This window comes from Pseudorasbora parva, chromosome 14, assembly GCF_024679245.1.
Source record: "Pseudorasbora parva isolate DD20220531a chromosome 14, ASM2467924v1, whole genome shotgun sequence".
In the NCBI taxonomy this organism is placed as follows: domain Eukaryota; kingdom Metazoa; phylum Chordata; class Actinopteri; order Cypriniformes; family Gobionidae; genus Pseudorasbora; species Pseudorasbora parva.
This window is the reverse complement of record NC_090185.1, coordinates 42,448,211-42,471,784: the sequence shown is the minus strand read 5'-3', so window position 1 is coordinate 42,471,784 and position 23,574 is coordinate 42,448,211. Positions and strand designations below refer to the sequence as shown.

Below are 23,574 nucleotides of genomic sequence, written 5' to 3'. Positions count from 1 at the left end.
ACATAATAGTAATGATTTTAGTACAGCACTAGCAATGGTACAGGACTAACACCGGTAAATAGCACCAATAACGGTGTGGTGCATTAACATTTTGATAAAGTACTAACAGTTGTATATAGTGGAAAACTGAAATAGTAGTGTTATAGTACTACTGTAAGTAAAGCAATAGTACAAGCATGTTAAGAAGTATTGGTATAGTACTTGTTAAGATATAACACCAATGGTGTAGTAATTGTATGAACACTAGTATTTAGTTTAATGTATAGTTTTACGGCACAAATAAAGGCTGGTTCTAGTGCGGGGTGCCATTATGGAGGTGGGTATGCCAGACATAAGGGCCCGAATCACCAAACCATAAAATTAGGGATAAAGACACTGACAGCAGTAATCTAATTATTGACCTTATTCTGAATAAGACAATATTCTGATTAAGGTGTTTACATGAGTTGCTTTTAGAGTACTCCGTTCATGTTCCCGTTTTACATGTGCTAGAACATAGATCGATTATGGCACGTCATTACGTCCCCATGCCACGCTACGTCCTCCAACATCCAATCAGAGCGTGACTTTGGCAGGTGTGTTAATTTTATGGGCTCAGTAAACCCGCTAACTTCACCTGCGGGTGTCGCTCGTTTTTATAATGTTTTATATACATTTACGTTAATTTATTTTTGTAATGTATTGTCTCTTTCTGTTGTTTTTTTTGAAGAGACACTGCCCCTCTTTCCTCCTTATTGACAGCCTACATTTAGAATAATAGCTTTGATTAATGATGAAAAAGGTTTAAAAATCGTGACTCTTTGGATTGTTTTTCCTGCCGTCGAGCCACAGGCGTTCACTGAATGACACATCTGCTTCGCGATTACAAATACAAACGTATTGTATTTTACTTTTACAATGAGCATAATAATTACAACAAAAATAAAAATATAGAGAGAGGACGCAGTGTTCACAATGAACAGTCAAGTAAAACACACACCGCCCATAGCACCGCGTTATGGCAACGACTTTTCAGACTGACAGATCCGTAAAAGATAAACGCGACTTTTCCACCATTTGTTACTGGTTTGTACACGTTGTTATATTAAGTATAATTCCAATTCTGTTTTATTGGCCACAATATTATCAATGATTGTTGAAAGGGGCACTTTTGATATATTTTCTAAAAGGGCAGAGGCTCGAACCCCCAAAGCCTCCCCTCTGCACTCCCCTGGTGTGCGTAACGTTAAGTGTCCTGTCACAAAATGCGGCGAAATCTCCGACACGACATTAATAGTTAGATTAAGGTGTGTACATGTCTGTCATGCTCTCCGATAATGTGACTAAAATAGGCATACGCCACATGTCTTAATCTGATTTATGTTTAGTTTGATTATGACTTTAATCAGATTAAGGTAATTAGAAATCGCTGTCTTCATGGTAGCCTCTTAACCAGTATCGTCTTAATCAGATTAATATCGGAGTATTGACGTCCATGTAAACGTGGTCATTAAAAGGCTAGATGGAGTTTCTTACGAATTGGGTCCTTACAAATCAGAATAGGCAAAAAAAAAATGTTAGAGATGATTGTTGATCACTAATCTAAGAAGTCTGTAGTGCAGCGGTGCAAAACCCCAACTGAAAAACCTAACCTTATTCTTCAGAGAAACATTGAATCATTGTTCCTGTATTTGGTTGTGGGGCTGGAGGAAGGCCAATCAGTTATACTCAAGGGGCTCTATAATATAGTCACGTCCCCCAGCGTGAGTTTTTTGAGGGAACTTATTTTAGAAAGATTTCTTTCCTTGTAGCCACGCAGACAGATAAGCATCGCGCTCATTTACTGTAACAGTAATCACACCAGTGTGATCGGATGTGTCAATGCGTTAAAATCTCTTTTTTTTTTTTTTGGGGGGGGGGGGGGGACTCAAATGTTCATTACTTTAAATAATATTAATGCTAACTTATTTCAATTTCTTATAAAATGTTAAAAGACACTAAAAACATTCATCTTTTGGAAGAAGGGGGCCCAAAATGCTGTCGTGCTTACGCCCTTAAAACTCTTCATGGCACCCCTGGTACTAGTAAGAGCATAGAATGAGTATAATGCCACTGTATATGTCGATATAAAGTTAGTAAAAGTACAATTGTAGTATGACTGGTACAGTACTAGGCATAGTAAATCAAATTTACAGCAATAATCGTACGATACTAGTATGGTTCAATAGCTCCATCAATGAGCGAAAAAAGCACTAGTACAAAACTATCTGTATAATAGTACACGACATGGACACTTTACTAGGGTCAATAAATTGCAAAAACGCCAATAGCAATTTACTGATGCTAGCATGGTAAATCTGAGAAATACAATACTTGTAAACATAGTATGGTACTATTATCAGAAACTTGATATAGCACTAGCAAAAATAATCCTAGTATTTCTACAGCATTATCATCAGTGTAGTGATATTAGTACTAGTAGTGTCTAATACTTGTGTCGGTATATAACAGCTCTAGTAGTAGTTGTAGTGCCAATATGGTTTAGCACTAACTTAGTAGTTACCTTCTTCATTATGCCAGTCTTTCTCTTGCTGAAGGTCGTGTATCTCCTCAGCTTGTTGTCAATAAACTCCATCTTAATTTTCACCCGTCCTCGTGTTTTCTTGCCGGGTTTCGCCCCAGCCACCCCGCTGGAAACTCCTCCATAGCCCACTGACAGTGCGGCGTTAGAGCCGGAGGACCCCCCGACCTCCATCTCGCTCCTCTCCCGCTTCACCCCTCTCCGGTCCAGCACGGAGCTCTCCTCATCGTCCCCGGAGTCCGAGTCTCCGTCCGAGCCGCTCAGCACAGCCTCGACCGACGGCCTGTCGTCGTATCTGCCGCCGTCGGGCAGGTTTATGACGGAGTTCACCGCCCCCAGAGCCCCAGATGTGCTGCCCACCTGTAGATGGGTCAAGCCCGCGCCGTTCCCCGAGCGTCCGGCCCCTCTGGCGGCCGCGTTTCCCCCGAGCATCGCGGCACACTGACCGGCTATAGTGGCGCTCCTGCGGTCTGCGCTCCGCGTAACGTGCGCGATCCGACCAGATCGCAGATCGCTTCAGTCGACACCGAACTTACCCCACATATGCTAGGCTAAGAAACATTAGCTCAACTCAACACACAACTCGGACGAGACGCGCTATCTGGAGATTAATTTATCTATGAAAGTCGCGATTTAACTGGCGCGTAAACTACACAAATAAACCTCCAGAACTAGCCCTTTACGACCATCGTACAAAGTTTACAACATATAGTTTCCGCCTACAGTCCATCAATCAAACCTTAACTGAACTTGCGCTTGCCACATTTGGAAACGTCGCATCGCGGCCGTGCAATGCACCTCCGCAAACAGAACTAGTTCCAAATATTAACGTCAATATCGCGCTTAATATGTCGCGTTGAACGCGTACATGACGGTATTTTGGTTGTATGTGTAGTTAAATGTTTTGTGGGAGTGTGTAAAGGCTGATTTCGGGCTTATTTAGGGTTTTTAACACACGAGGACGTTCGGCCAAAGATCTACTTTCCTCCATATAAAGCGAGGCGATGTCTCCTTATATGGCGATGGCTGTCCATGTATGGTGAGTCACAGTGCTGCGCTGCGATTGGTTACGCAAACCTCTCCGCCTTCGCGATTGGTTCAAATCTGATTTAGCCGACAGAAATGGCATACGTCACACACAGCGAACTAGCTTCGACCTGAACATTAATATATTACCTACAAAATGCACCAGTTCTGGCGGGAAATGTGCGATGAGGTAAATCAAATGTACCTACGGTCTTTTATAAACAAAAACCACTTTGTGAGATTGACTGCTGAGTTTAATGTCAGTCCACACTGAGGTGAATTTCATCTCTGAGAGATGTGGAAATGGTGCGATACTCCCTATAACCAGCAGATGAAGCTATTACATTAACTAATGGTTAAAGTCACACTAAACTCAGCCTTCTGGCGTCTCATACATGTCATCTGCTTACAACTAAACAAAACAAAAAAAATACATTTACACTTTTAATTTCCCATTTGAGACCGTGTTTGCACCGTTTCGCTCTGACAAACAGTGGTTGCAAACAGTTTAAAATAAGAACATCTTTTTTAATATTACCATGTGAGCAACACCAATAATTCAATATTAGTAAAGTAGTAAAGCAAACATCAAGGTTATAACCCACCAAACCTCATGTTTTTCACTTAAAACCACCAAATTATATATTCCCATTATTCAAAAGCAATACGTTGCCATCAAGACAATGACTTATTATTCTACTTCAAAGATTTGTCTTATATTTCTCCACAGATATTTTGTGTACACCCACGTTTCTTTTTTATACATTGACATTTAAACAAAGACATGCAGTTTGCATATGACTTGAATGCTTTCTGTGAGTGTGTGTGCTGTCAGTGTGTAAATATTCTTACAGGAAATGCTCAGCTATTGTCATGACAACATCACATAGTTATATATTCCCATCTGCAACCGCAGGAGGTAATAACTGCGGATGAATCTTGGTGGTCCTCTTAAACTGTTCCAGTAATATACCAAACTGACCCATGCATGTTATGCAATCCTAGCAGAAGGCTTCTCAACAAGAGCGTTTTTCTTTCTGGTGCTATGTTTGTTTTGATACAGATATATAGATTTGCAAACGAAGCAAAGAAATGAAAATGACACGATTGTTACTGAATTTATTTTTATTTCCAAAAACTTTACAGCCGAATAAATGGCACAAAGGCTAAGAATGAGTTTTTTAAAAAAGTGCAACTTGAGAGCTGACAGAAACATTTGAAACAATAGGTGCAAATCCAATTTAAGTTTGTTAAACAAACACAAAGACCATTGTTGTCCTCACTAAGCAGATACAACTGGTCCCACATCAATTTAGAGACAAGCAAAAGTGATCTCAATAAGAGAAAAACAGGGAGGATTCACCATGCATGAATCAAAGTGTTTGATCGAAAGCATTTTTGATTCGCAAGCATCCATATTATATCACAATACTAAGATGCAGCCAACATAGAGATTGTTTGCCAAAATAATTTGGTCCAGCGTGGTGGTGCCGACCCATTGCGGCCTCACCCACCAGCGCAGTGGCGTCTCTGGGGGTGCGGTGTGACGCAAGGGCTTAAGAAACAGCGTTTGTCACAGACCATCGACACGAAACACTGCAGAAGATCAAACGCTGCTCTGGCAACCATACAGACATGTTAGGCAACAGTTCCATTGCTTATGCGACCCAAAAGCCTTGCCAGCAATTTCCTGAAAACATCACTTCTGTTTCCAAAACATTATTGCCTTATTCTCATAGGATAGGAGGTCATTTCTGCAGTATTTGCAAGGCGGAGGACACATTCAGAGATTTCCATTAGCTAAGGATGCCATTAGATTACGACACAAACTGTTCCACCTAACAATATGCAGTTCTGTTTCCACCTATAAAACACTCTCCCTCTGCTAAAGTCAAATCTAGAAGCACTTTTTGATAATTGCATTCTGTTTCTACATATTCCATGTACAAGAAATGTAGCTAAAGCTTTGATTTATTGATAAAAGGTTAATTCGTTTAAAAATGAAAACTTTGCGTTGCAAACTATATGATTTACTTTCTTCTGAGGAGCACAAAAGGAGAAGTTTAGTCAAATGTTCACGCTGCTCTTTTCCATACAGTAACGGTGAATGTGAATGGCAACAAAAAGCACAATAAAAGAAGAACAAATGTCTTGCACTTTCTAAGTCTCTGGGCGCTATCACACACCTGGCGCCAGGTGCGACGTACCAAATATTAAAAATAAAAGGATTCTTCTCTGGAGAAGCGTTCGGGCTCTCCTCATGTAAATGGCGAATCCGCTCATGGTCAGATGAGACTCTGATTGGTTTATTGCTCGTTATGCCCCAAACACACCCATGACTCATTAAGAGACGAGGGACGACCCTTTTAGACCATGAGCCGAGTGTTTTTTCTGTCGTTAAACTAGCAAAAGTGGTTTCGGACATGCGCATGTGCTAAGATCGTTAAAATAGGACCAATTAGCTCGGGTATTTGAGCAAAATATTCTTAATCATATCCAATCAACAAATCAATTGAGATTCGGGAAGCTCTCTGATTGGTGGATGCTGCATGTGTCGTAAGGAATTGCGACACTGATTTGAATATGCAGATGTGTGAGCTGTGGTGGAGGGAATAATTTCGGTGTATAACTTACATTTTGGTCTTTTCAGAAGACTATAGTTGAAGAGTTGTGTGGACTGCTTTTACGGTGTGCTTTGTAATTGTTTGCGTTGAAACATCCATTGACGTTTATATTTTATGGAAACAACTAAACTTCACCTCAGGTGTTCGACAGAAGAAAGAAAGTCAAACAGTGAGTAAATGATGACAGACGTCTCATTTTTGGGTGAACTATTCTGTTAAAAGACTGACATGGATCCATGCAGCAGACTCTCGCAAACCCCGAGAGAGACAAAGAATAACCTATAAGTGCTTTTCAGAATGAAACTTGAGCAACTGTCTTCCTCTGTTATCCAGCTGTGTTGTTTTTCAGATAATTCTGGGTCTTCATGTCACCCTCTTAGACCTTGTCTTTCATTTTTCAAAGTACAACTGACTTGAAAACTTCAATAAACCAGACAGCCTACTTTTTATGATTAGCGAACCCATTCCTGTTTGAAACCTAGTAAATATGCAACTATCTAGACCAGCGGTTCTCAGCTGGTTTTGCTTCAGGTCTACATTGGACATTAATTGGTGACTCAATACAGTACCAAGGAATGTATTATACAAAAGATTTGTCGTATAAAGAGAAACATTCAAATATGAACTCATTTAGAATTGGTTTCCGTCTTGATCCATTTTGGGTTGTGATCCACCTGTTATGAACCACTGATCTAGACCAGGTGACCATGCTGAGTTGAACATTTTAAACATAGTAAGCTGCAGTACAAACATAAAACCAAGGTGCTGATTCAGTCGAACTTGATAATTTAGAAAGGGTATGGACCCACTACAATGGTGAGCCTCAGCAGTGAGCTGGAGCGGTAGCTCAAGGCATTACTCTGGGTGACCATCTCCAGATCCACAACATGCTCTCTGGGTCCGGTCAAAGGTTTGGTCATAACCAACATGGCACTTACATTACTGGAGCGCTGAAAGACAAAGACAAACACAACCACTAGAGAGACTACACCACAAGCAAATCTCATTTTATTCTGACTATAACAGGGTTGGTCTTCATTTGTATTGTGTTTAGAGGTACATCGCTCAACTCGTGATTTTTGTCAGAAAGAATATTGTTCTTGGCAACAAAAAACTGTAAGTGCTGACTGTAAATAATCTGATGACGTGCAGTTCTAGATAAGGTCTTGTTGCACTGATCGTCAACCCTGTAACATTCAATAATACAACATTTGAAATGTACCAGGATTAGCACTAAATCTGTTTTGGGATGTCATGGGTTCAAAGTGAGATAAGTGTCTCTTACAGTCACTGTTATTTTTTAATGATAACAGTTACGTCATCAACCCCAATTATTGTTCAACTCTGTTATGAGAAAATAACAGTGATCTGTTATTACAGAATAAAATCTTGTCAAAAACGGCAGAGTGTTTTGCCGTGTTAGTTAATGTTGGTTATTAGATCTTCAACCCCCAAACATTTTAAATGTAACACGGTTGGCATTAAATTGGTTTTGGGAAAGGATTGGATCAAAATAAGGTAAGTATCTCATACAGTCTTCATCAGTATTGTTTACTGAAATGTTGTCAACCCTAATTGTTCAACTTTGTTTTTATTTTATTTTTGCAAAAAAAGATTTGGCACAAAGACCAATAGTAATGTTGTGCAGTGCTAAGGCATTTATTAGATGCTTTTGCTCTGATCTTTAACCCTGTAACACTGAACCCCAGTTTAAATGTAACATGATTGGTGCTAAACATGTTTGGGAAAAGGAACGTAATGATTTCAAACAGAGGTGAGTCTCTATAAATTTTTATGTTTACAGTTACAGTATATTGTCAAGCTCAATTGTTCAACAGTTATGTAAAATAATAGCAGTCAGTCTTTTACAAAGAAAAAAGGGGCATCAATAGACCTTTTCAACCCTGTAACTTTCAACTTGAACACATTTTAAATGCAACGGTTGGCACTAAACTGGTTTTGGAAGAGAAATGCTGTGGGATCAAAGTGAGGTAAGTATCTCAATACAGTCTTTGTTTAAAGTTATGCTGTCAACTCTAATTGTTAAAGACGGTTATGGAAAAATAACAGTAATCTTTTCTTTTCTTTTTGTATACAGAAAAACATTCTCTGCAAAAAGAACAATGATGCTGACTGTAAGTAATATGTTGTTGTGCAAGCCGTTATCAGACCTTGACCGCCGCAACAGCTAGAAGCTGCCATAACTGGACGCGACAAAGCAACCGCTGCAAAGCATTTGTCTATCCTGTCAGAACGTCATAAATAGAACAAGGCTTCAGTTTACTGTCGGGATTTGTCATGTCACGCCACATCCAGTGTAAGACAGCATCACTATTATATCACTGATTATAATGGGTTATATCGTCTTTTGTCGCGCCGCTCGTGTCCGGTGTAGACAGCGTCACTGATTATAATGGGTTATATCGTCTTTTGTCGAGCCGCTCGTGTCCGGTGTAGACAGCGTCACTGATTATAATGGGTTATATCGTCTTTTGTCGAGCCGCTCGTGTCCGGTGTAGACAGCGTCACTGATTATAATGGGTTATATCGTCTTTTGTCGAGCCGCTCGTGTCCGGTGTAGACAGCGTCACTGATTATAATGGGTTATATCATCTTTTGTCGAGCCGCTCGTGTCCAGTGTAGACAGCGTCACTGATTATAATGGGTTATATCGTCTTTTGTCGAGCCGCTCGTGTCCGGTGTAGACAGCGTCACTGATTATAATGGGTTATATCGTCTTTTGTCGAGCCGCTCGTGTCTGGTGTAGACAGCGTCACTGATTATAATGGGTTATATCATCTTTTGTCGAGCCGCTCGTGTCCGGTGTAGACAGCGTCACTGATTATAATGGGTTATATCGTCTTTTGTCGAGCCGCTCGTGTCCGGTGTAGACAGCGTCACTGATTATAATGGGTTATATCGTCTTTTGTCGAGCCGCTCGTGTCCGGTGTAGACAGCGTCACTGATTATAATGGGTTATATCGTCTTTTGTCGAGCCGCTCGTGTCCGGTGTAGACAGCGTCACTGATTATAATGGGTTATATCATCTTTTGTCGCGCCGCTCGTGTCCGGTGTAGACAGCGTCACTGATTATAATGGGTTATATCGTCTTTTGTCGAGCCGCTCGTGTCCGGTGTAGACAGCGTCACTGATTATAATGGGTTATATCGTCTTTTGTCGAGCCGCTCGTGTCCGGTGTAGACAGCGTCACTGATTATAATGGGTTATATCGTCTTTTGTCGAGCCGCTCGTGTCCGGTGTAGACAGCGTCACTGATTATAATGGGTTATATCGTCTTTTGTCGAGCCGCTCGTGTCCGGTGTAGACAGCGTCACTGATTATAATGGGTTATATCATCTTTTGTCGCGCCGCTCGTGTCCGGTGTAGACAGCGTCACTGATTATAATGGGTTATATCGTCTTTTGTCGAGCCGCTCGTGTCCGGTGTAGACAGCGTCACTGATTATAATGGGTTATATCGTCTTTTGTCGAGCCGCTCGTGTCCGGTGTAGACAGCGTCACTGATTATAATGGGTTATATCGTCTTTTGTCGAGCCGCTCGTGTCCGGTGTAGACAGCGTCACTGATTATAATGGGTTATATCGTCTTTTGTCGAGCCGCTCGTGTCCGGTGTAGACAGCGTCACTGATTATAATGGGTTATATCGTCTTTTGTCGAGCCGCTCGTGTCCGGTGTAGACAGCGTCACTGATTATAATGGGTTATATCGTCTTTTGTCGCGCCGCTCGTGTCCGGTGTAGACAGCGTCACTGATTATAATGGGTTATATCGTCTTTTGTCGAGCCGCTCGTGTCCGGTGTAGACAGCGTCACTGATTATAATGGGTTATATCGTCTTTTGTCGCGCCGCTCGTGTCCGGTGTAGACAGCGTCACTGATTATAATGGGTTATATCGTCTTTTGTCGAGCCGCTCGTGTCCGGTGTAGACAGCGTCACTGATTATAATGGGTTATATCGTCTTTTGTTGAGCCGCTCGTGTCCGGTGTAGACAGCGTCACTGATTATAATGGGTTATATCGTCTTTTGCCGAGCCGCTCGTGTCCGGTGTAGACAGCGTCACTGATTATAATGGGTTATATCGTCTTTTGTCGAGCCGCTCGTGTCCGGTGTAGACAGCGTCACTGATTATAATGGGTTATATCGTCTTTTGTCGAGCCGCTCGTGTCCGGTGTAGACATCGTCACTGATTGTAATGGGTTATATCGTGTTTTGTTGAGCCGCTCGTGTCCGGTGTAGACAGCGTCACTGATTATAATGGGTTATATCGTCTTTTGTCGAGCCGCTCGTGTCCGGTGTAGACAGCGTCACTGATTATAATGGGTTATATCGTCTTTTGTCGAGCCGCCCGTGTCCGGTGTAGACAGCGTCACTGATTATAATGGGTTATATCGTCTTTTGTCGAGCCGCTCGTGTCCGGTGTAGACAGCGTCACTGATTATAATGGGTTATATCGTCTTTTGTCGAGCCGCTCGTGTCCGGTGTAGACAGCGTCACTGATTATAATGGGTTATATCGTCTTTTGTGGAGCCGCTCGTGTCCGGTGTAGACAGCGTCACTGATTATAATGGGTTATATCGTCTTTTGTCACGCCGCTCGTGTCCGGTGTAGACAGCGTCACTGATTATAATGGGTTATATCGTCTTTTGTCACGCCGCTCGTGTCCGGTGTAGACAGCGTCACTGATTATAATGGGTTATATCGTCATTTGTCGAGCCGCTCGTGTCCGGTGTAGACAGCGTCACTGATTATAATGGGTTATATCGTCTTTTGTGGAGCCGCTCATGTCCGGTGTAGACAGCGTCACTGATTATAATGGGTTATATCGTCTTTTGTCGAGCCGCTCATGTCCGGTGTAGACAGCGTCACTGATTATAATGGGTTATATCGTCTTTTGTCGAGCCGCTCGTGTCCGGTGTAGACAGTGTCACTGATTATAATGGGTTATATCGTCTTTTGTCGAGCCGCTCGTGTCCGGTGTAGACAGTGTCACTGATTATAATGGGTTATATCGTCTTTTGTCGCGCCGCTCGTGTCCGGTGTAGACAGCGTCACTGATTATAATGGGTTATATCGTCTTTTGTCGAGCCGCCCGTGTCCGGTGTAGACAGCATCACTGATTATAATGGGTTATATCGTCTTTTGTCGAGCCGCTCGTGTCCGGTGTAGACAGCGTCACTGATTATAATGGGTTATATCGTCTTTTGTCGAGCCGCCCGTGTCCGGTGTAGACAGCGTCACTGATTATAATGGGTTATATCGTCTTTTGTCACGCCGCTCGTGTCCGGTGTAGACAGCGTCACTGATTATAATGGGTTATATCGTCTTTTGTCGAGCCGCTCGTGTCCGGTGTAGACAGCGTCACTGATTATAATGGGTTATATCGTCTTTTGTCGAGCCGCTCGTGTCCGGTGTAGACAGCGTCACTGATTATAATGGGTTATATCGTCATTTGTCGAGCCGCTCGTGTCCGGTGTAGACAGCGTCACTGATTATAATGGGTTATATCGTCTTTTGTCGAGCCGCTCGTGTCCGGTGTAGACAGCGTCACTGATTATAATGGGTTATATCGTCTTTTGTCGAGCCGCTCGTGTCCGGTGTAGACAGCGTCACTGATTATAATGGGTTATATCGTCTTTTGTCACGCCGCTCGTGTCTGGTGTAGACAGCGTCACTGATTATAATGGGTTATATCGTCTTTTGTCGAGCCGCTCGTGTCCGGTGTAGACAGCGTCACCGATTATAATGGGTTATATCATCTTTTGTCGCGCCTCTCGTGTCCGGTGTAGACAGCGTCACTGATTATAATGGGTTATATCGTCTTTTGTCGAGCCGCTCGTGTCCGGTGTAGACAGCGTCACCGATTATAATGGGTTATATCGTCTTTTGTCGAGCTGCTCGTGTCCGGTGTAGACAGCGTCACCAATTATAATGGGTTATATCGTCTTTTGTCGAGCCGCCCGTGTCCGGTGTAGACAGCGTCACTGATTATAATGGGTTATATCGTCTTTTGTCGAGCCGCTCGTGTCCGGTGTAGACAGCGTCACTGATTATAATGGGTTATATCGTCTTTTGTCACGCCGCTCGTGTCCGGTGTAGACAGCGTCACTGATTATAATGGGTTATATCGTCTTTTGTCACGCCGCTCGTGTCCGGTGTAGACAGCGTCACTGATTATAATGGGTTATATCATCTTTTGTCGCGCCTCTCGTGTCCGGTGTAGACAGCGTCACTGATTATAATGGGTTATATCGTCTTTTGTCGAGCCGCTCGTGTCCGGTGTAGACAGCGTCACCGATTATAATGGGTTATATCATCTTTTGTCGCGCCGCTCGTGTCCGGTGTAGACAGCGTCACTGATTATAATGGGTTATATCATCTTTTGTCACGCCGCTCGTGTCCGGTGTAGACAGCGTCACTGATTATAATGGGTTATATCATCTTTTGTCGCGCCGCTCGTGTCCGGTGTAGACAGCGTCACTGATTATAATGGGTTATATCGTCTTTTGTCGAGCCGCTCGTGTCCGGTGTAGACAGCGTCACCGATTATAATGGGTTATATCGTCTTTTGTCGAGCTGCTCGTGTCCGGTGTAGACAGCGTCACCGATTATAATGGGTTATATCGTCTTTTGTCGAGCCGCTCGTGTCCGGTGTAGACAGCGTCACTGATTATAATGGGTTATATCGTCTTTTGTCACGCCGCTCGTGTCCGGTGTAGACAGCGTCACCGATTATAATGGGTTATATCGTCTTTTGTCACGCCGCTCGTGTCCGGTGTAGACAGCGTCACTGATTATAATGGGTTATATCGTCTTTTGTTGAGCCGCTCCTGTCCGGTGTAGACAGCATCACTGATTATAATGGGTTATATCGTCTTTTGTGGAGCCGCTCGTGTCCGGTGTAGACAGCGTCACTGATTATAATGGGTTATATCGTCTTTTGTGGAGCCGCTCGTGTCCGGTGTAGACAGCGTCACTGATTATAATGGGTTATATCGTCTTTTGTCGAGCCGCTCGTGTCCGGTGTAGACAGCGTCACTGATTATAATGGGTTATATCGTCTTTTGTCACGCCGCTCGTGTCCGGTGTAGACAGCATCACTGATTATAATGGGTTATATCGTCTTTTGTCGAGCCGCTCGTGTCCGGTGTAGACAGCGTCACTGATTATAATGGGTTATATCGTCTTTTGTGGAGCCGCTCATGTCCGGTGTAGACAGCGTCACTGATTATAATGGGTTATATCGTCTTTTGTGGAGCCGCTCATGTCCGGTGTAGACAGCGTCACTGATTATAATGGGTTATATCGTCTTTTGTGGAGCCGCTCATGTCCGGTGTAGACAGCGTCACTGATTATAATGGGTTATATCGTCTTTTGTGGAGCCGCTCATGTCCGGTGTAGACAGCGTCACTGATTATAATGGGTTATATCGTCTTTTGTCGCGCCGCTCGTGTCCGGTGTAGACAGTGTCACTGATTATAATGGGTTATATCGTCTTTTGTCGCGCCGCTCGTGTCCGGTGTAGACAGCGTCACTGATTGTAATGGGTTATATCGTCTTTTGTCGCGCCGCCCGTGTCCGGTGTAGACAGCGTCACTGATTGTAATGGGTTATATCGTCTTTTGTCGAGCTGCTCGTGTCCGGTGTAGACAGCGTCACTGATTATAATGGGTTATATCGTCTTTTGTCGAGCCGCTCGTGTCCGGTGTAGACAGCGTCACTGATTATAATGGGTTATATCGTCTTTTGTCGAGCCGCTCGTGTCCGGTGTAGACAGCGTCACTGATTATAATGGGTTATATCGTCTTTTGTCGTGCCGCTCGTGTCCGGTGTAGACAGCGTCACCGATTATAATGGGTTATATCGTCTTTTGTCGAGCCGCCCGTGTCCGGTGTAGACAGCGTCACTGATTATAATGGGTTATATCGTCTTTTGTCGAGCCGCTCGTGTCCGGTGTAGACAGCGTCACCGATTATAATGGGTTATATCGTCTTTTGTCGAGCCGCTCGTGTCCGGTGTAGACAGCGTCACTGATTATAATGGGTTATATCGTCTTTTGTCGAGCCGCTCGTGTCCGGTGTAGACAGCGTCACTGATTATAATGGGTTATATCGTCTTTTGTCGAGCCGCTCGTGTCCGGTGTAGACAGCGTCACTGATTATAATGGGTTATATCGTCTTTTGTCGAGCCGCTCGTGTCCGGTGTAGACAGCGTCACTGATTATAATGGGTTATATCGTCTTTTGTCGAGCCGCTCGTGTCCGGTGTAGACAGCGTCACTGATTATAATGGGTTATATCGTCTTTTGTCGAGCCGCTCGTGTCCGGTGTAGACAGCGTCACTGATTATAATGGGTTATATCGTCTTTTGTCGAGCCGCTCGTGTCCGGTGTAGACAGCGTCACTGATTATAATGGGTTATATCGTCTTTTGTCGAGCCGCTCGTGTCCGGTGTAGACAGCGTCACTGATTATAATGGGTTATATCGTCTTTTGCCGAGCCGCTCGTGTCCGGTGTAGACAGCGTCACTGATTATAATGGGTTATATCGTCTTTTGTCGAGCCGCTCGTGTCCGGTGTAGACAGCGTCACTGATTATAATGGGTTATATCGTCTTTTGTCGAGCCGCTCGTGTCCGGTGTAGACAGCGTCACTGATTATAATGGGTTATATCGTCTTTTGCCGAGCCGCTCGTGTCCGGTGTAGACAGCGTCACTGATTATAATGGGTTATATCGTCTTTTGCCGAGCCGCTCGTGTCCGGTGTAGACAGCGTCACTGATTATAATGGGTTATATCGTCTTTTGTCACGCCGCTCGTGTCCGGTGTAGACAGCGTCACTGATTATAATGGGTTATATCGTCTTTTGTCGAGCCGCTCATGTCCGGTGTAGACAGCGTCACTGATTATAATGGGTTATATCGTCTTTTGTCGAGCCGCTCGTGTCCGGTGTAGACAGCGTCACTGATTATAATGGGTTATATCGTCTTTTGTTGAGCCGCTCGTGTCCGGTGTAGACAGCGTCACTGATTATAATGGGTTATATCGTCTTTTGTCGCGCCGCTCGTGTCCGGTGTAGACAGCGTCACTGATTATAATGGGTTATATCGTCTTTTGTCGAGCCGCTCGTGTCCGGTGTAGACAGCGTCACTGATTATAATGGGTTATATCGTCTTTTGTCGAGCCGCTCGTGTCCGGTGTAGACAGCGTCACTGATTATAATGGGTTATATCGTCTTTTGTTGAGCCGCTCGTGTCCGGTGTAGACAGCGTCACTGATTATAATGGGTTATATCGTCTTTTGTCGAGCCGCTCGTGTCTGGTGTAGACAGCGTCACTGATTATAATGGGTTATATCGTCTTTTGTCGAGCCGCTCGTGTCCGGTGTAGACAGCGTCACTGATTATAATGGGTTATATCGTCTTTTGTCGAGCCGCTCATGTCCGGTGTAGACAGCGTCACTGATTATAATGGGTTATATCGTCTTTTGTCGAGCCGCTCGTGTCCGGTGTAGACAGCGTCACTGATTATAATGGGTTATATCGTCTTTTGTCGAGCCGCCCGTGTCCGGTGTAGACAGCGTCACTGATTATAATGGGTTATATCGTCTTTTGCCGAGCCGCTCGTGTCCGGTGTAGACAGCGTCACTGATTATAATGGGTTATATCGTCTTTTGCCGAGCCGCTCGTGTCCGGTGTAGACAGCGTCACTGATTATAATGGGTTATATCGTCTTTTGTCGAGCCGCTCGTGTCCGGTGTAGACAGCGTCACTGATTATAATGGGTTATATCGTCTTTTGTCGAGCCGCTCGTGTCCGGTGTAGACAGCGTCACTGATTATAATGGGTTATATCATCTTTTGTCGAGCCGCTCGTGTCCGGTGTAGACAGCGTCACTGATTATAATGGGTTATATCGTCTTTTGTCGAGCCGCTCGTGTCCGGTGTAGACAGCGTCACTGATTATAATGGGTTATATCGTCTTTTGTCGAGCCGCTCGTGTCTGGTGTAGACAGCGTCACTGATTATAATGGGTTATATCATCTTTTGTCGAGCCGCTCGTGTCCGGTGTAGACAGCGTCACTGATTATAATGGGTTATATCGTCTTTTGCCGAGCCGCTCGTGTCCGGTGTAGACAGCGTCACTGATTATAATGGGTTATATCGTCTTTTGCCGAGCCGCTCGTGTCCGGTGTAGACAGCGTCACTGATTATAATGGGTTATATCGTCTTTTGTCACGCCGCTCGTGTCCGGTGTAGACAGCGTCACTGATTATAATGGGTTATATCGTCTTTTGTCGAGCCGCTCATGTCCGGTGTAGACAGCGTCACTGATTATAATGGGTTATATCGTCTTTTGTCGAGCCGCTCGTGTCCGGTGTAGACAGCGTCACTGATTATAATGGGTTATATCGTCTTTTGTTGAGCCGCTCGTGTCCGGTGTAGACAGCGTCACTGATTATAATGGGTTATATCGTCTTTTGTCGCGCCGCTCGTGTCCGGTGTAGACAGCGTCACTGATTATAATGGGTTATATCGTCTTTTGTCGAGCCGCTCGTGTCCGGTGTAGACAGCGTCACTGATTATAATGGGTTATATCGTCTTTTGTCGAGCCGCTCGTGTCCGGTGTAGACAGCGTCACTGATTATAATGGGTTATATCGTCTTTTGTTGAGCCGCTCGTGTCCGGTGTAGACAGCGTCACTGATTATAATGGGTTATATCGTCTTTTGTCGAGCCGCTCGTGTCTGGTGTAGACAGCGTCACTGATTATAATGGGTTATATCGTCTTTTGTCGAGCCGCTCATGTCCGGTGTAGACAGCGTCACTGATTATAATGGGTTATATCATCTTTTGTCGAGCCGCTCGTGTACGGTGTAGACAGCGTCACTGATTATAATGGGTTATATCGTCTTTTGTCGAGCCGCTCATGTCCGGTGTAGACAGCGTCACTGATTATAATGGGTTATATCGTCTTTTGTCGAGCCGCTCGTGTCCGGTGTAGACAGCGTCACTGATTATAATGGGTTATATCGTCTTTTGTCGAGCCGCTCATGTCCGGTGTAGACAGCGTCACTGATTATAATGGGTTATATCGTCTTTTGTCGAGCCGCTCGTGTCCGGTGTAGACAGCATCACTGATTATAATGGGTTATATCATCTTTTGTCGAGCCGCTCGTGTCCGGTGTAGACAGCGTCACTGATTATAATGGGTTATATCGTCTTTTGTCGAGCCGCTCGTGTCCGGTGTAGACAGCGTCACTGATTATAATGGGTTATATCGTCTTTTGTCGCGCCGCCCGTGTCCGGTGTAGACAGCGTCACTGATTATAATGGGTTATATCGTCTTTTGTCGAGCCGCCCGTGTCCAGTGTAGACAGCGTCACTGATTATAATGGGTTATATCGTCTTTTGTCGCGCCGCCCGTGTCCGGTGTAGACAGCGTCACTGATTATAATGGGTTATATCGTCTTTTGTCGAGCCGCTCGTGTCCGGTGTAGACAGCGTCACTGATTATAATGGGTTATATCGTCTTTTGTCGCGCCGCCCGTGTCCGGTGTAGACAGCGTCACTGATTATAATGGGTTATATCGTCTTTTGTCGCGCCGCCCGTGTCCGGTGTAGACAGCGTCACTGATTATAATGGGTTATATCGTCTTTTGTCGAGCCGCTCGTGTCCGGTGTAGACAGCGTCACTGATTATAATGGGTTATATCGTCACATTAGTGTTTGCAATGATTGATCTTCAACCTTGCATGTTTAACCCCCACATTTTTACAAACGTAAAAGGGTTGACGCAAAACCGTTTTGGCAGAGAAATGCTATAGATTAAAATAAAAAAACTATCTTTTTTTAAACTATGTATGAAAGGCTTTAATCGCATATTTAGGATTGGGGTAACTGTTTAAAAATCTTCCACTGATGAAAGTGTCTCGTCTTACCCTCAGGTAGAATTCTCCTCCCTCGTTGCCGGATTTGATCGTGAAAGTGTTTACCATATTCGGGTAGACACTGGTAGCTTGAATCTGGAAGATATCCGCAGGCACTGAGCGATCGGAAAAGATGCTCATGTACTTGTAGACAATGACAGGCGGCAGTCCCCGGCAAACACTCGGTGACTGGCACCGGCAGCGACTGTTGGTAGGGAGGTAAAAGTTAAAAACAGGAAGGAAAAACTTTTTTTTTTATTGCAACACAGCATGATTTTATTAGGGCATTTGACACACCCTTCGCCTGTTTTCACGTATGGCTCACGGCAGGGGTTTCTGGGATAGCAACGGAATCCTCCGTAGTAATTCCAGCACATTTCATCTTCTCTGCAGTTGTGTGCCGTTTCACACTCGTTTATATCTATGAAGAGGGTAGAAAAGGTCAATGAGCACCTTCAGGAGCCACCGCAGGAGCCCTGAACTAAACAAACGGGAATATACCTTGGCACATCCGCGACCCTTGGACCTGGTATCCATCAGGACACACACAACTGTATCCTCCAGGTTGATTCACACACTGGAACTGGCACATGTAGTTTGAGAAATCACACTCATCAATGTCTGAAAAACACATGACAGGGACCTAAGATATAATATCATATCAATGGGGGGAAAATACATTGTTTGACGTAATTGGCCTTGAAATACTGTTTGATTGTGTTGATCTAATTGGCTTCAATAGTACAGTGTAAATGTTTTGTTTTTTTTGTCAGGCATTGCAATCACATCAACTAAATGAACCGAATGTCAGTCTGACGTTTGTAAGCATATTACTGTGAATACTTTACTCATTTGCTTTACATACACTGAGGGAAGAGTTGAAATAATTTTCCTTGGTAATAGGTTAAAAAATAACAAACTAGCATGCAATAAAAAATGTAACCCTTATATAGATTTAAAAAGTGTAAAAAAATAACCTTGGCAGGAGACGGAGTCTGAAGCCAGTTCGTATCCCACTTCACATTGGCAGAGGTAAGAGCCGATCAGATTGTAGCACTGATGTTGGCAGGGGTTTGCGGTGAGACATTCATTCACATCTGTAAAAAGAAAAAAGGTGGTACGCAATTGAACATTGATGACAAATTATGAAATTAAACATGGGATTGCATGAGTGATAAACAAAACAACTGCAGGCCTGTTAATGCAATTCACTGGCCATTTAATTCAGTTCCTCAAACATAACACTAATAACACCACTTATTTAAAACAACAGGTAGCATAATCCAAAACACACATCTTTTCTGCACTCCTAATCATTCTTTGGTATGTCTGGCAAGATTTCCAGCTCAGTTCTGTCCTTTCACGCTGTGGGGGCCATCGTGGGTGGTCTGCGCTTATCTGCCAGGTTTGGTCAAGTAACTATATACAAAGGCCTAAGAATAGCCCAGTTTTCTGAGATTCATATACAGACTTTTGGATGTGCAACACATGTGAGTGAAAAACCTCCTTATCCAAACGAAAGGACATTTAGGCAGATTCCTCCTAGTGACCATCTGAAGCATTAATTTGAGTTATGTCAACGCACGGATCCGAAGCGCCCGGGGGGTTTGGGCCCTTTCAGGGGGTTCAGCACTGATAGCCAAACTGGACGATGCATGCTGGAAAAAATGAGGTGCGAGATCTTGCAGGCAGGAGTTCAGATGAAGAACTTGCAGTTTTCTGGCCCAGCTCTCTGAGAGAGGCACACCTGGAGTCTGTGATCACCCACATGACGGGGATTTAATTCCAACAAACTGGTGTCAGATTCCAAAGGAATCGCTGCCAAGGCACTTCTGAAAGAGACTGGATGAAAATATGTAAACACTGGAGGAAGGCCGGCTCTGTTTGCGGGAAGAGGCCCGAGCTAATTGTTGACTCATTTTAATGGGCTGACAGATGCATGTCCTGACCCATACTTCCTCGAACAACACCACATAACCTCTGTTAGCTGTTTGATAACAGAAAGAACCAGTTATTATAACACACTGGCTGGTGCTATGCACTTATCCTGGAGGCAAAGTCATGTTTTAGGGTACCAGGTTGATCACTTCTGATAAAATAAAAAAATATTGCTGAATTACCTTAGGTTAGTGTCATTAAATCTTTGAAATTATATATATACACACACACACACACTCACCTAAAGGATGATTAGGAACAAACACTAATACTGTGTTTTTTATCTCTCTTTCGCCTTCAGAACTGCCTTAATTCTACGTGGCATTGATTCAACAAGGTACTGAAGGCATTCTTTAGAAATGTTGGCCCATATTGATAGGAGAGCATCTTGCAGTTGATGGAGATTTGTGGGATGCACATCCAGGGCACGAAGCTCCCGTTCCACCACATCCCAAAGATGCTCTATTGGGTTGAGATCTGGTGACTGTGGCGGCCATTTTAGTACAGTCAACTCATTGTCATGTTCAAGAAATGATTTGAGCTTTGTGACATGGTGCATTATCCTGCTGGAAGTAGCCATCAGAGGACGGGCACATGGTGGTCATAAAGGGATGGACATGGTCAGAAACAATGCTCAGGTAGGCCGTGGCATTTAAACGATGCCCAATTGGCACTAAGGGTCCTAAAGTGTGCTAAGAAAACATCCCCCACACCATTACACCACCACCACCAGCCTGCACAGTGGTAACAAGGCATGATGGATCCATGTTCTCATTCTGTTTACGCCAAATTCTGACTCTACCATCTGAATGTCTCAACAGAAATCGAGACTCATCAGACCAGGCAACATTTCTCCAGTCTTCAACTGTCCAATTTTGGTGAGCTTGTGCAAATTGTCGCCTCTTTTTCCTATTTGTAGTGGAGATGAGTGGTACCCGGTGGGGTCTTCTGCTGGTGTAGCCCATCCGCCTCAAGGTTGTGTGTGTTGTGGCTTCACAAATGCTTTGCTGCATACCTCGGTTGTAACGAGTGGTTATTTCAGTCAAAGTTGCTCTTCTATCAGCTTGAATCAGTCGGCCCATTCTCCTCTGACCTCGAGCATCAACAAGGCATTTTCTCCCACAGGACTGCTGCAGACTGGATGCTCTTCCCTTTTCACACCATTCTTTGTAAACCCTAGAAATGGTTGTGTGTGAAAATCCCAGTAACTGAGCAGATTGTGAAATACTCAGACCGGCCCGTCTGGCACCAACAACCATGCCACGCTCAAAACGGCTTAAATCGCCTTTCTTTCCGATTCTGACATTCAGTTTGGAGTTCAGGAGATTGTCTTGACCAGGACCACACCCCTAAATGCACTGAAGAACTGCCGTGTGATTGGCTGATTAGATAATTGCATTAATGAGAAATTGAACAGGTGTTCCTAATAATCCTTTAGGTGAGTGTATATATAGTGCTGGGTAGTAACTGATTACATGTAGTGCAAAAAATTAAGTACTTGTAATCAGATTATATTACATTTTAAAACACTTGTAATCATTTTATTCTCACAATTAATTGATTCTCCACATGAAAAAATACTATAGTATGTTATAGTAAAATTACATTAAACTTACTCTAGTAAATACTACAGTGTAAAGATACTACAGCATATTATAGTATTTACTACACTTTGTTAATTTACTGTAGTATCTTAACTATAGTATGGATCAAAAACACTATAGTATTTACTAGAGTAATTTTACCATATATTATAGTATTTTTTTCATGTGGGTACATAAGTCGTATTATCGTTTCAGAAGCTCTCGCAGGTTTGTGGAGTTACACGCTCAGACCATGTGACTAATCATGTGATCTGAAAACAGAGAGCCACAGCATTTGAACTGGATTTACACAAATCACTTCACTTCGAACAAGTGTTTTCTCAACATTACAGCGCTACAGATCTAATCAGATCCACATTAATGATTTGAATCACCCGGTGACTCATTTGACCATGTAAAAAGGCTTTTGGAAGGCTTTTGTCTTTCAAACACTGCACAAATCCACCCAGTCTGGGAAACACTGACAATGATGTAATATTTAACACACTTCAGCCTGGTTTCACAGACAGGGCTTAGATTAAGCCAGGGTTAGGCCTTGGTTCAATTGGGGCATTTAAGTAACATTTATTAACGTGCCTTAGAGAGAAGAAAAATCATTACTGGTGTGCATCTTGAGACAGAACAATGGCATTGGCATATTTTAAGACATGCTTCAAGTTAAAACAGCTCAAACATGCATGTTAGTCTGAAGCTAGCTTAAGCCTATGGTTTTGATAACAAACTGATAATGTTAAAGGTTTTTTTTATTTTTACACACAGTTCAGTTTGTTAAATGTCATGTAACGCAAAACTCCCAAAACCTATGTAAAATGTTTGACGTAATAATTCATTATATTTGTAAAAATAAAAAAAACGTTTCTTCTGTGAAAATAATTATTAAGACGTGAACACTAAGGAAAATATATTATAGATGTCACCACATGACATTTAAATGGAAACCTTTCTTGAAACAGCTGCGCCAGCTTTATTTTGCTCTTAGACAGTATAATCCACCAGCTAGACCAAAACCAAACCAATGCTCACCAACTTCCCCTGATCGCTTCACTACACTATCAGGCAATACAGCAAATGCAATCCGACTGCTCATAGTATCTCATAAAATGATTTAAGATTGGGAAACTGATGCACTTCTTTTGGGATGAAATGTTAGTTGGCATGTCTTTGCAGTTCATGTCTTTCAGTCTCATTTTGAATGGTTTATGCAACCCGAATTGTTTGCTTCTAGCACAGGGATTCTGCATGCTGTAACACGACTGAGCCATCTATCAAGTTGGGAAAGAAAAACATCATTAGCGCACACACAAAAATGGTTTTATCCACCAGATAGAAGAGAGACCCAGAGGAAGCAAATTCCTGGCACTGCATCCTCTGAACCGATACAACAACATCCCAAAGAGAGACACAATGACTTCCCAGGGGCTCGGTGTTTGGCTTGTTAGCATGGTCCAGTTAGCCCTGCTGGTGGGCGTCTGGACTACATATTCAGCCCACCAAGATCTTTCTGCATTAAATTAGCCATGTATGCTGACTAAATTAATATTTACAAGCAAAAATGATATCGCTGATACACTATATTGCCGGCCGACCCTCCAAATCTCTGAGTTCAGGTGTTCAGTCCCTTCATGGCCACAGGTGTATAACTCCAGCTCTCGGCCTGCAGACGCTTCTACACACATTAGTGAGAGAATGGGTCGCTCTCAGGAGCTCAGTGAACTCAAGCGTGGGGCCGTGATAGGCTGACACCTGTGCAATAAGTCCATTCCTGACATTTCCTCACTACTAAATATTCCACGCTCAACTGTTAGTGGGATTATAACAAAGTGGAAGCCATTGGGAACAACAGCAACTCAGCCACAAAGTGTTAAATCTCAGAGCGGGGTCAGC

The 23,574-nt window shown here is 43.5% G+C and overlaps 2 protein-coding genes across 5 annotated transcripts in view; both read right to left on the bottom strand.

Moving 5' to 3' along the window:
* srfa (serum response factor a) overlaps positions 1-3,417 on the bottom strand; it is a 30,983-nt gene extending 27,566 nt beyond the window's left edge. Inside the window, exon 1 of one of the 4 annotated variants that reach the window (XM_067416421.1) lies at positions 2,543-3,417. In XM_067416421.1, the coding sequence (XP_067272522.1) occupies positions 2,543-2,992 (450 nt within the window). In that variant the 5' untranslated portion in view covers positions 2,993-3,417. The remainder of the gene's footprint in view (positions 1-2,542) is intronic. The other 3 variants (XM_067416423.1, XM_067416424.1, XM_067416422.1) reach the window with 3 other exon arrangements.
* A 1,282-nt stretch (positions 3,418-4,699) lies between these two features.
* The window catches only part of si:ch73-173h19.3 (uncharacterized protein LOC563864 homolog), a 23,705-nt gene continuing 4,830 nt past the window's right edge, over positions 4,700-23,574 (bottom strand). The window contains exons 6-10 of the mRNA XM_067416420.1: positions 19,126-19,245; positions 18,650-18,769; positions 18,446-18,569; positions 18,161-18,353; positions 4,700-7,160 (exon numbers count right to left, since the gene is read on the bottom strand). Of these exons, the coding sequence (XP_067272521.1) occupies positions 6,999-7,160; positions 18,161-18,353; positions 18,446-18,569; positions 18,650-18,769; positions 19,126-19,245 (719 nt within the window). The 3' untranslated portion in view covers positions 4,700-6,998. The remainder of the gene's footprint in view (positions 7,161-18,160; positions 18,354-18,445; positions 18,570-18,649; positions 18,770-19,125; positions 19,246-23,574) is intronic.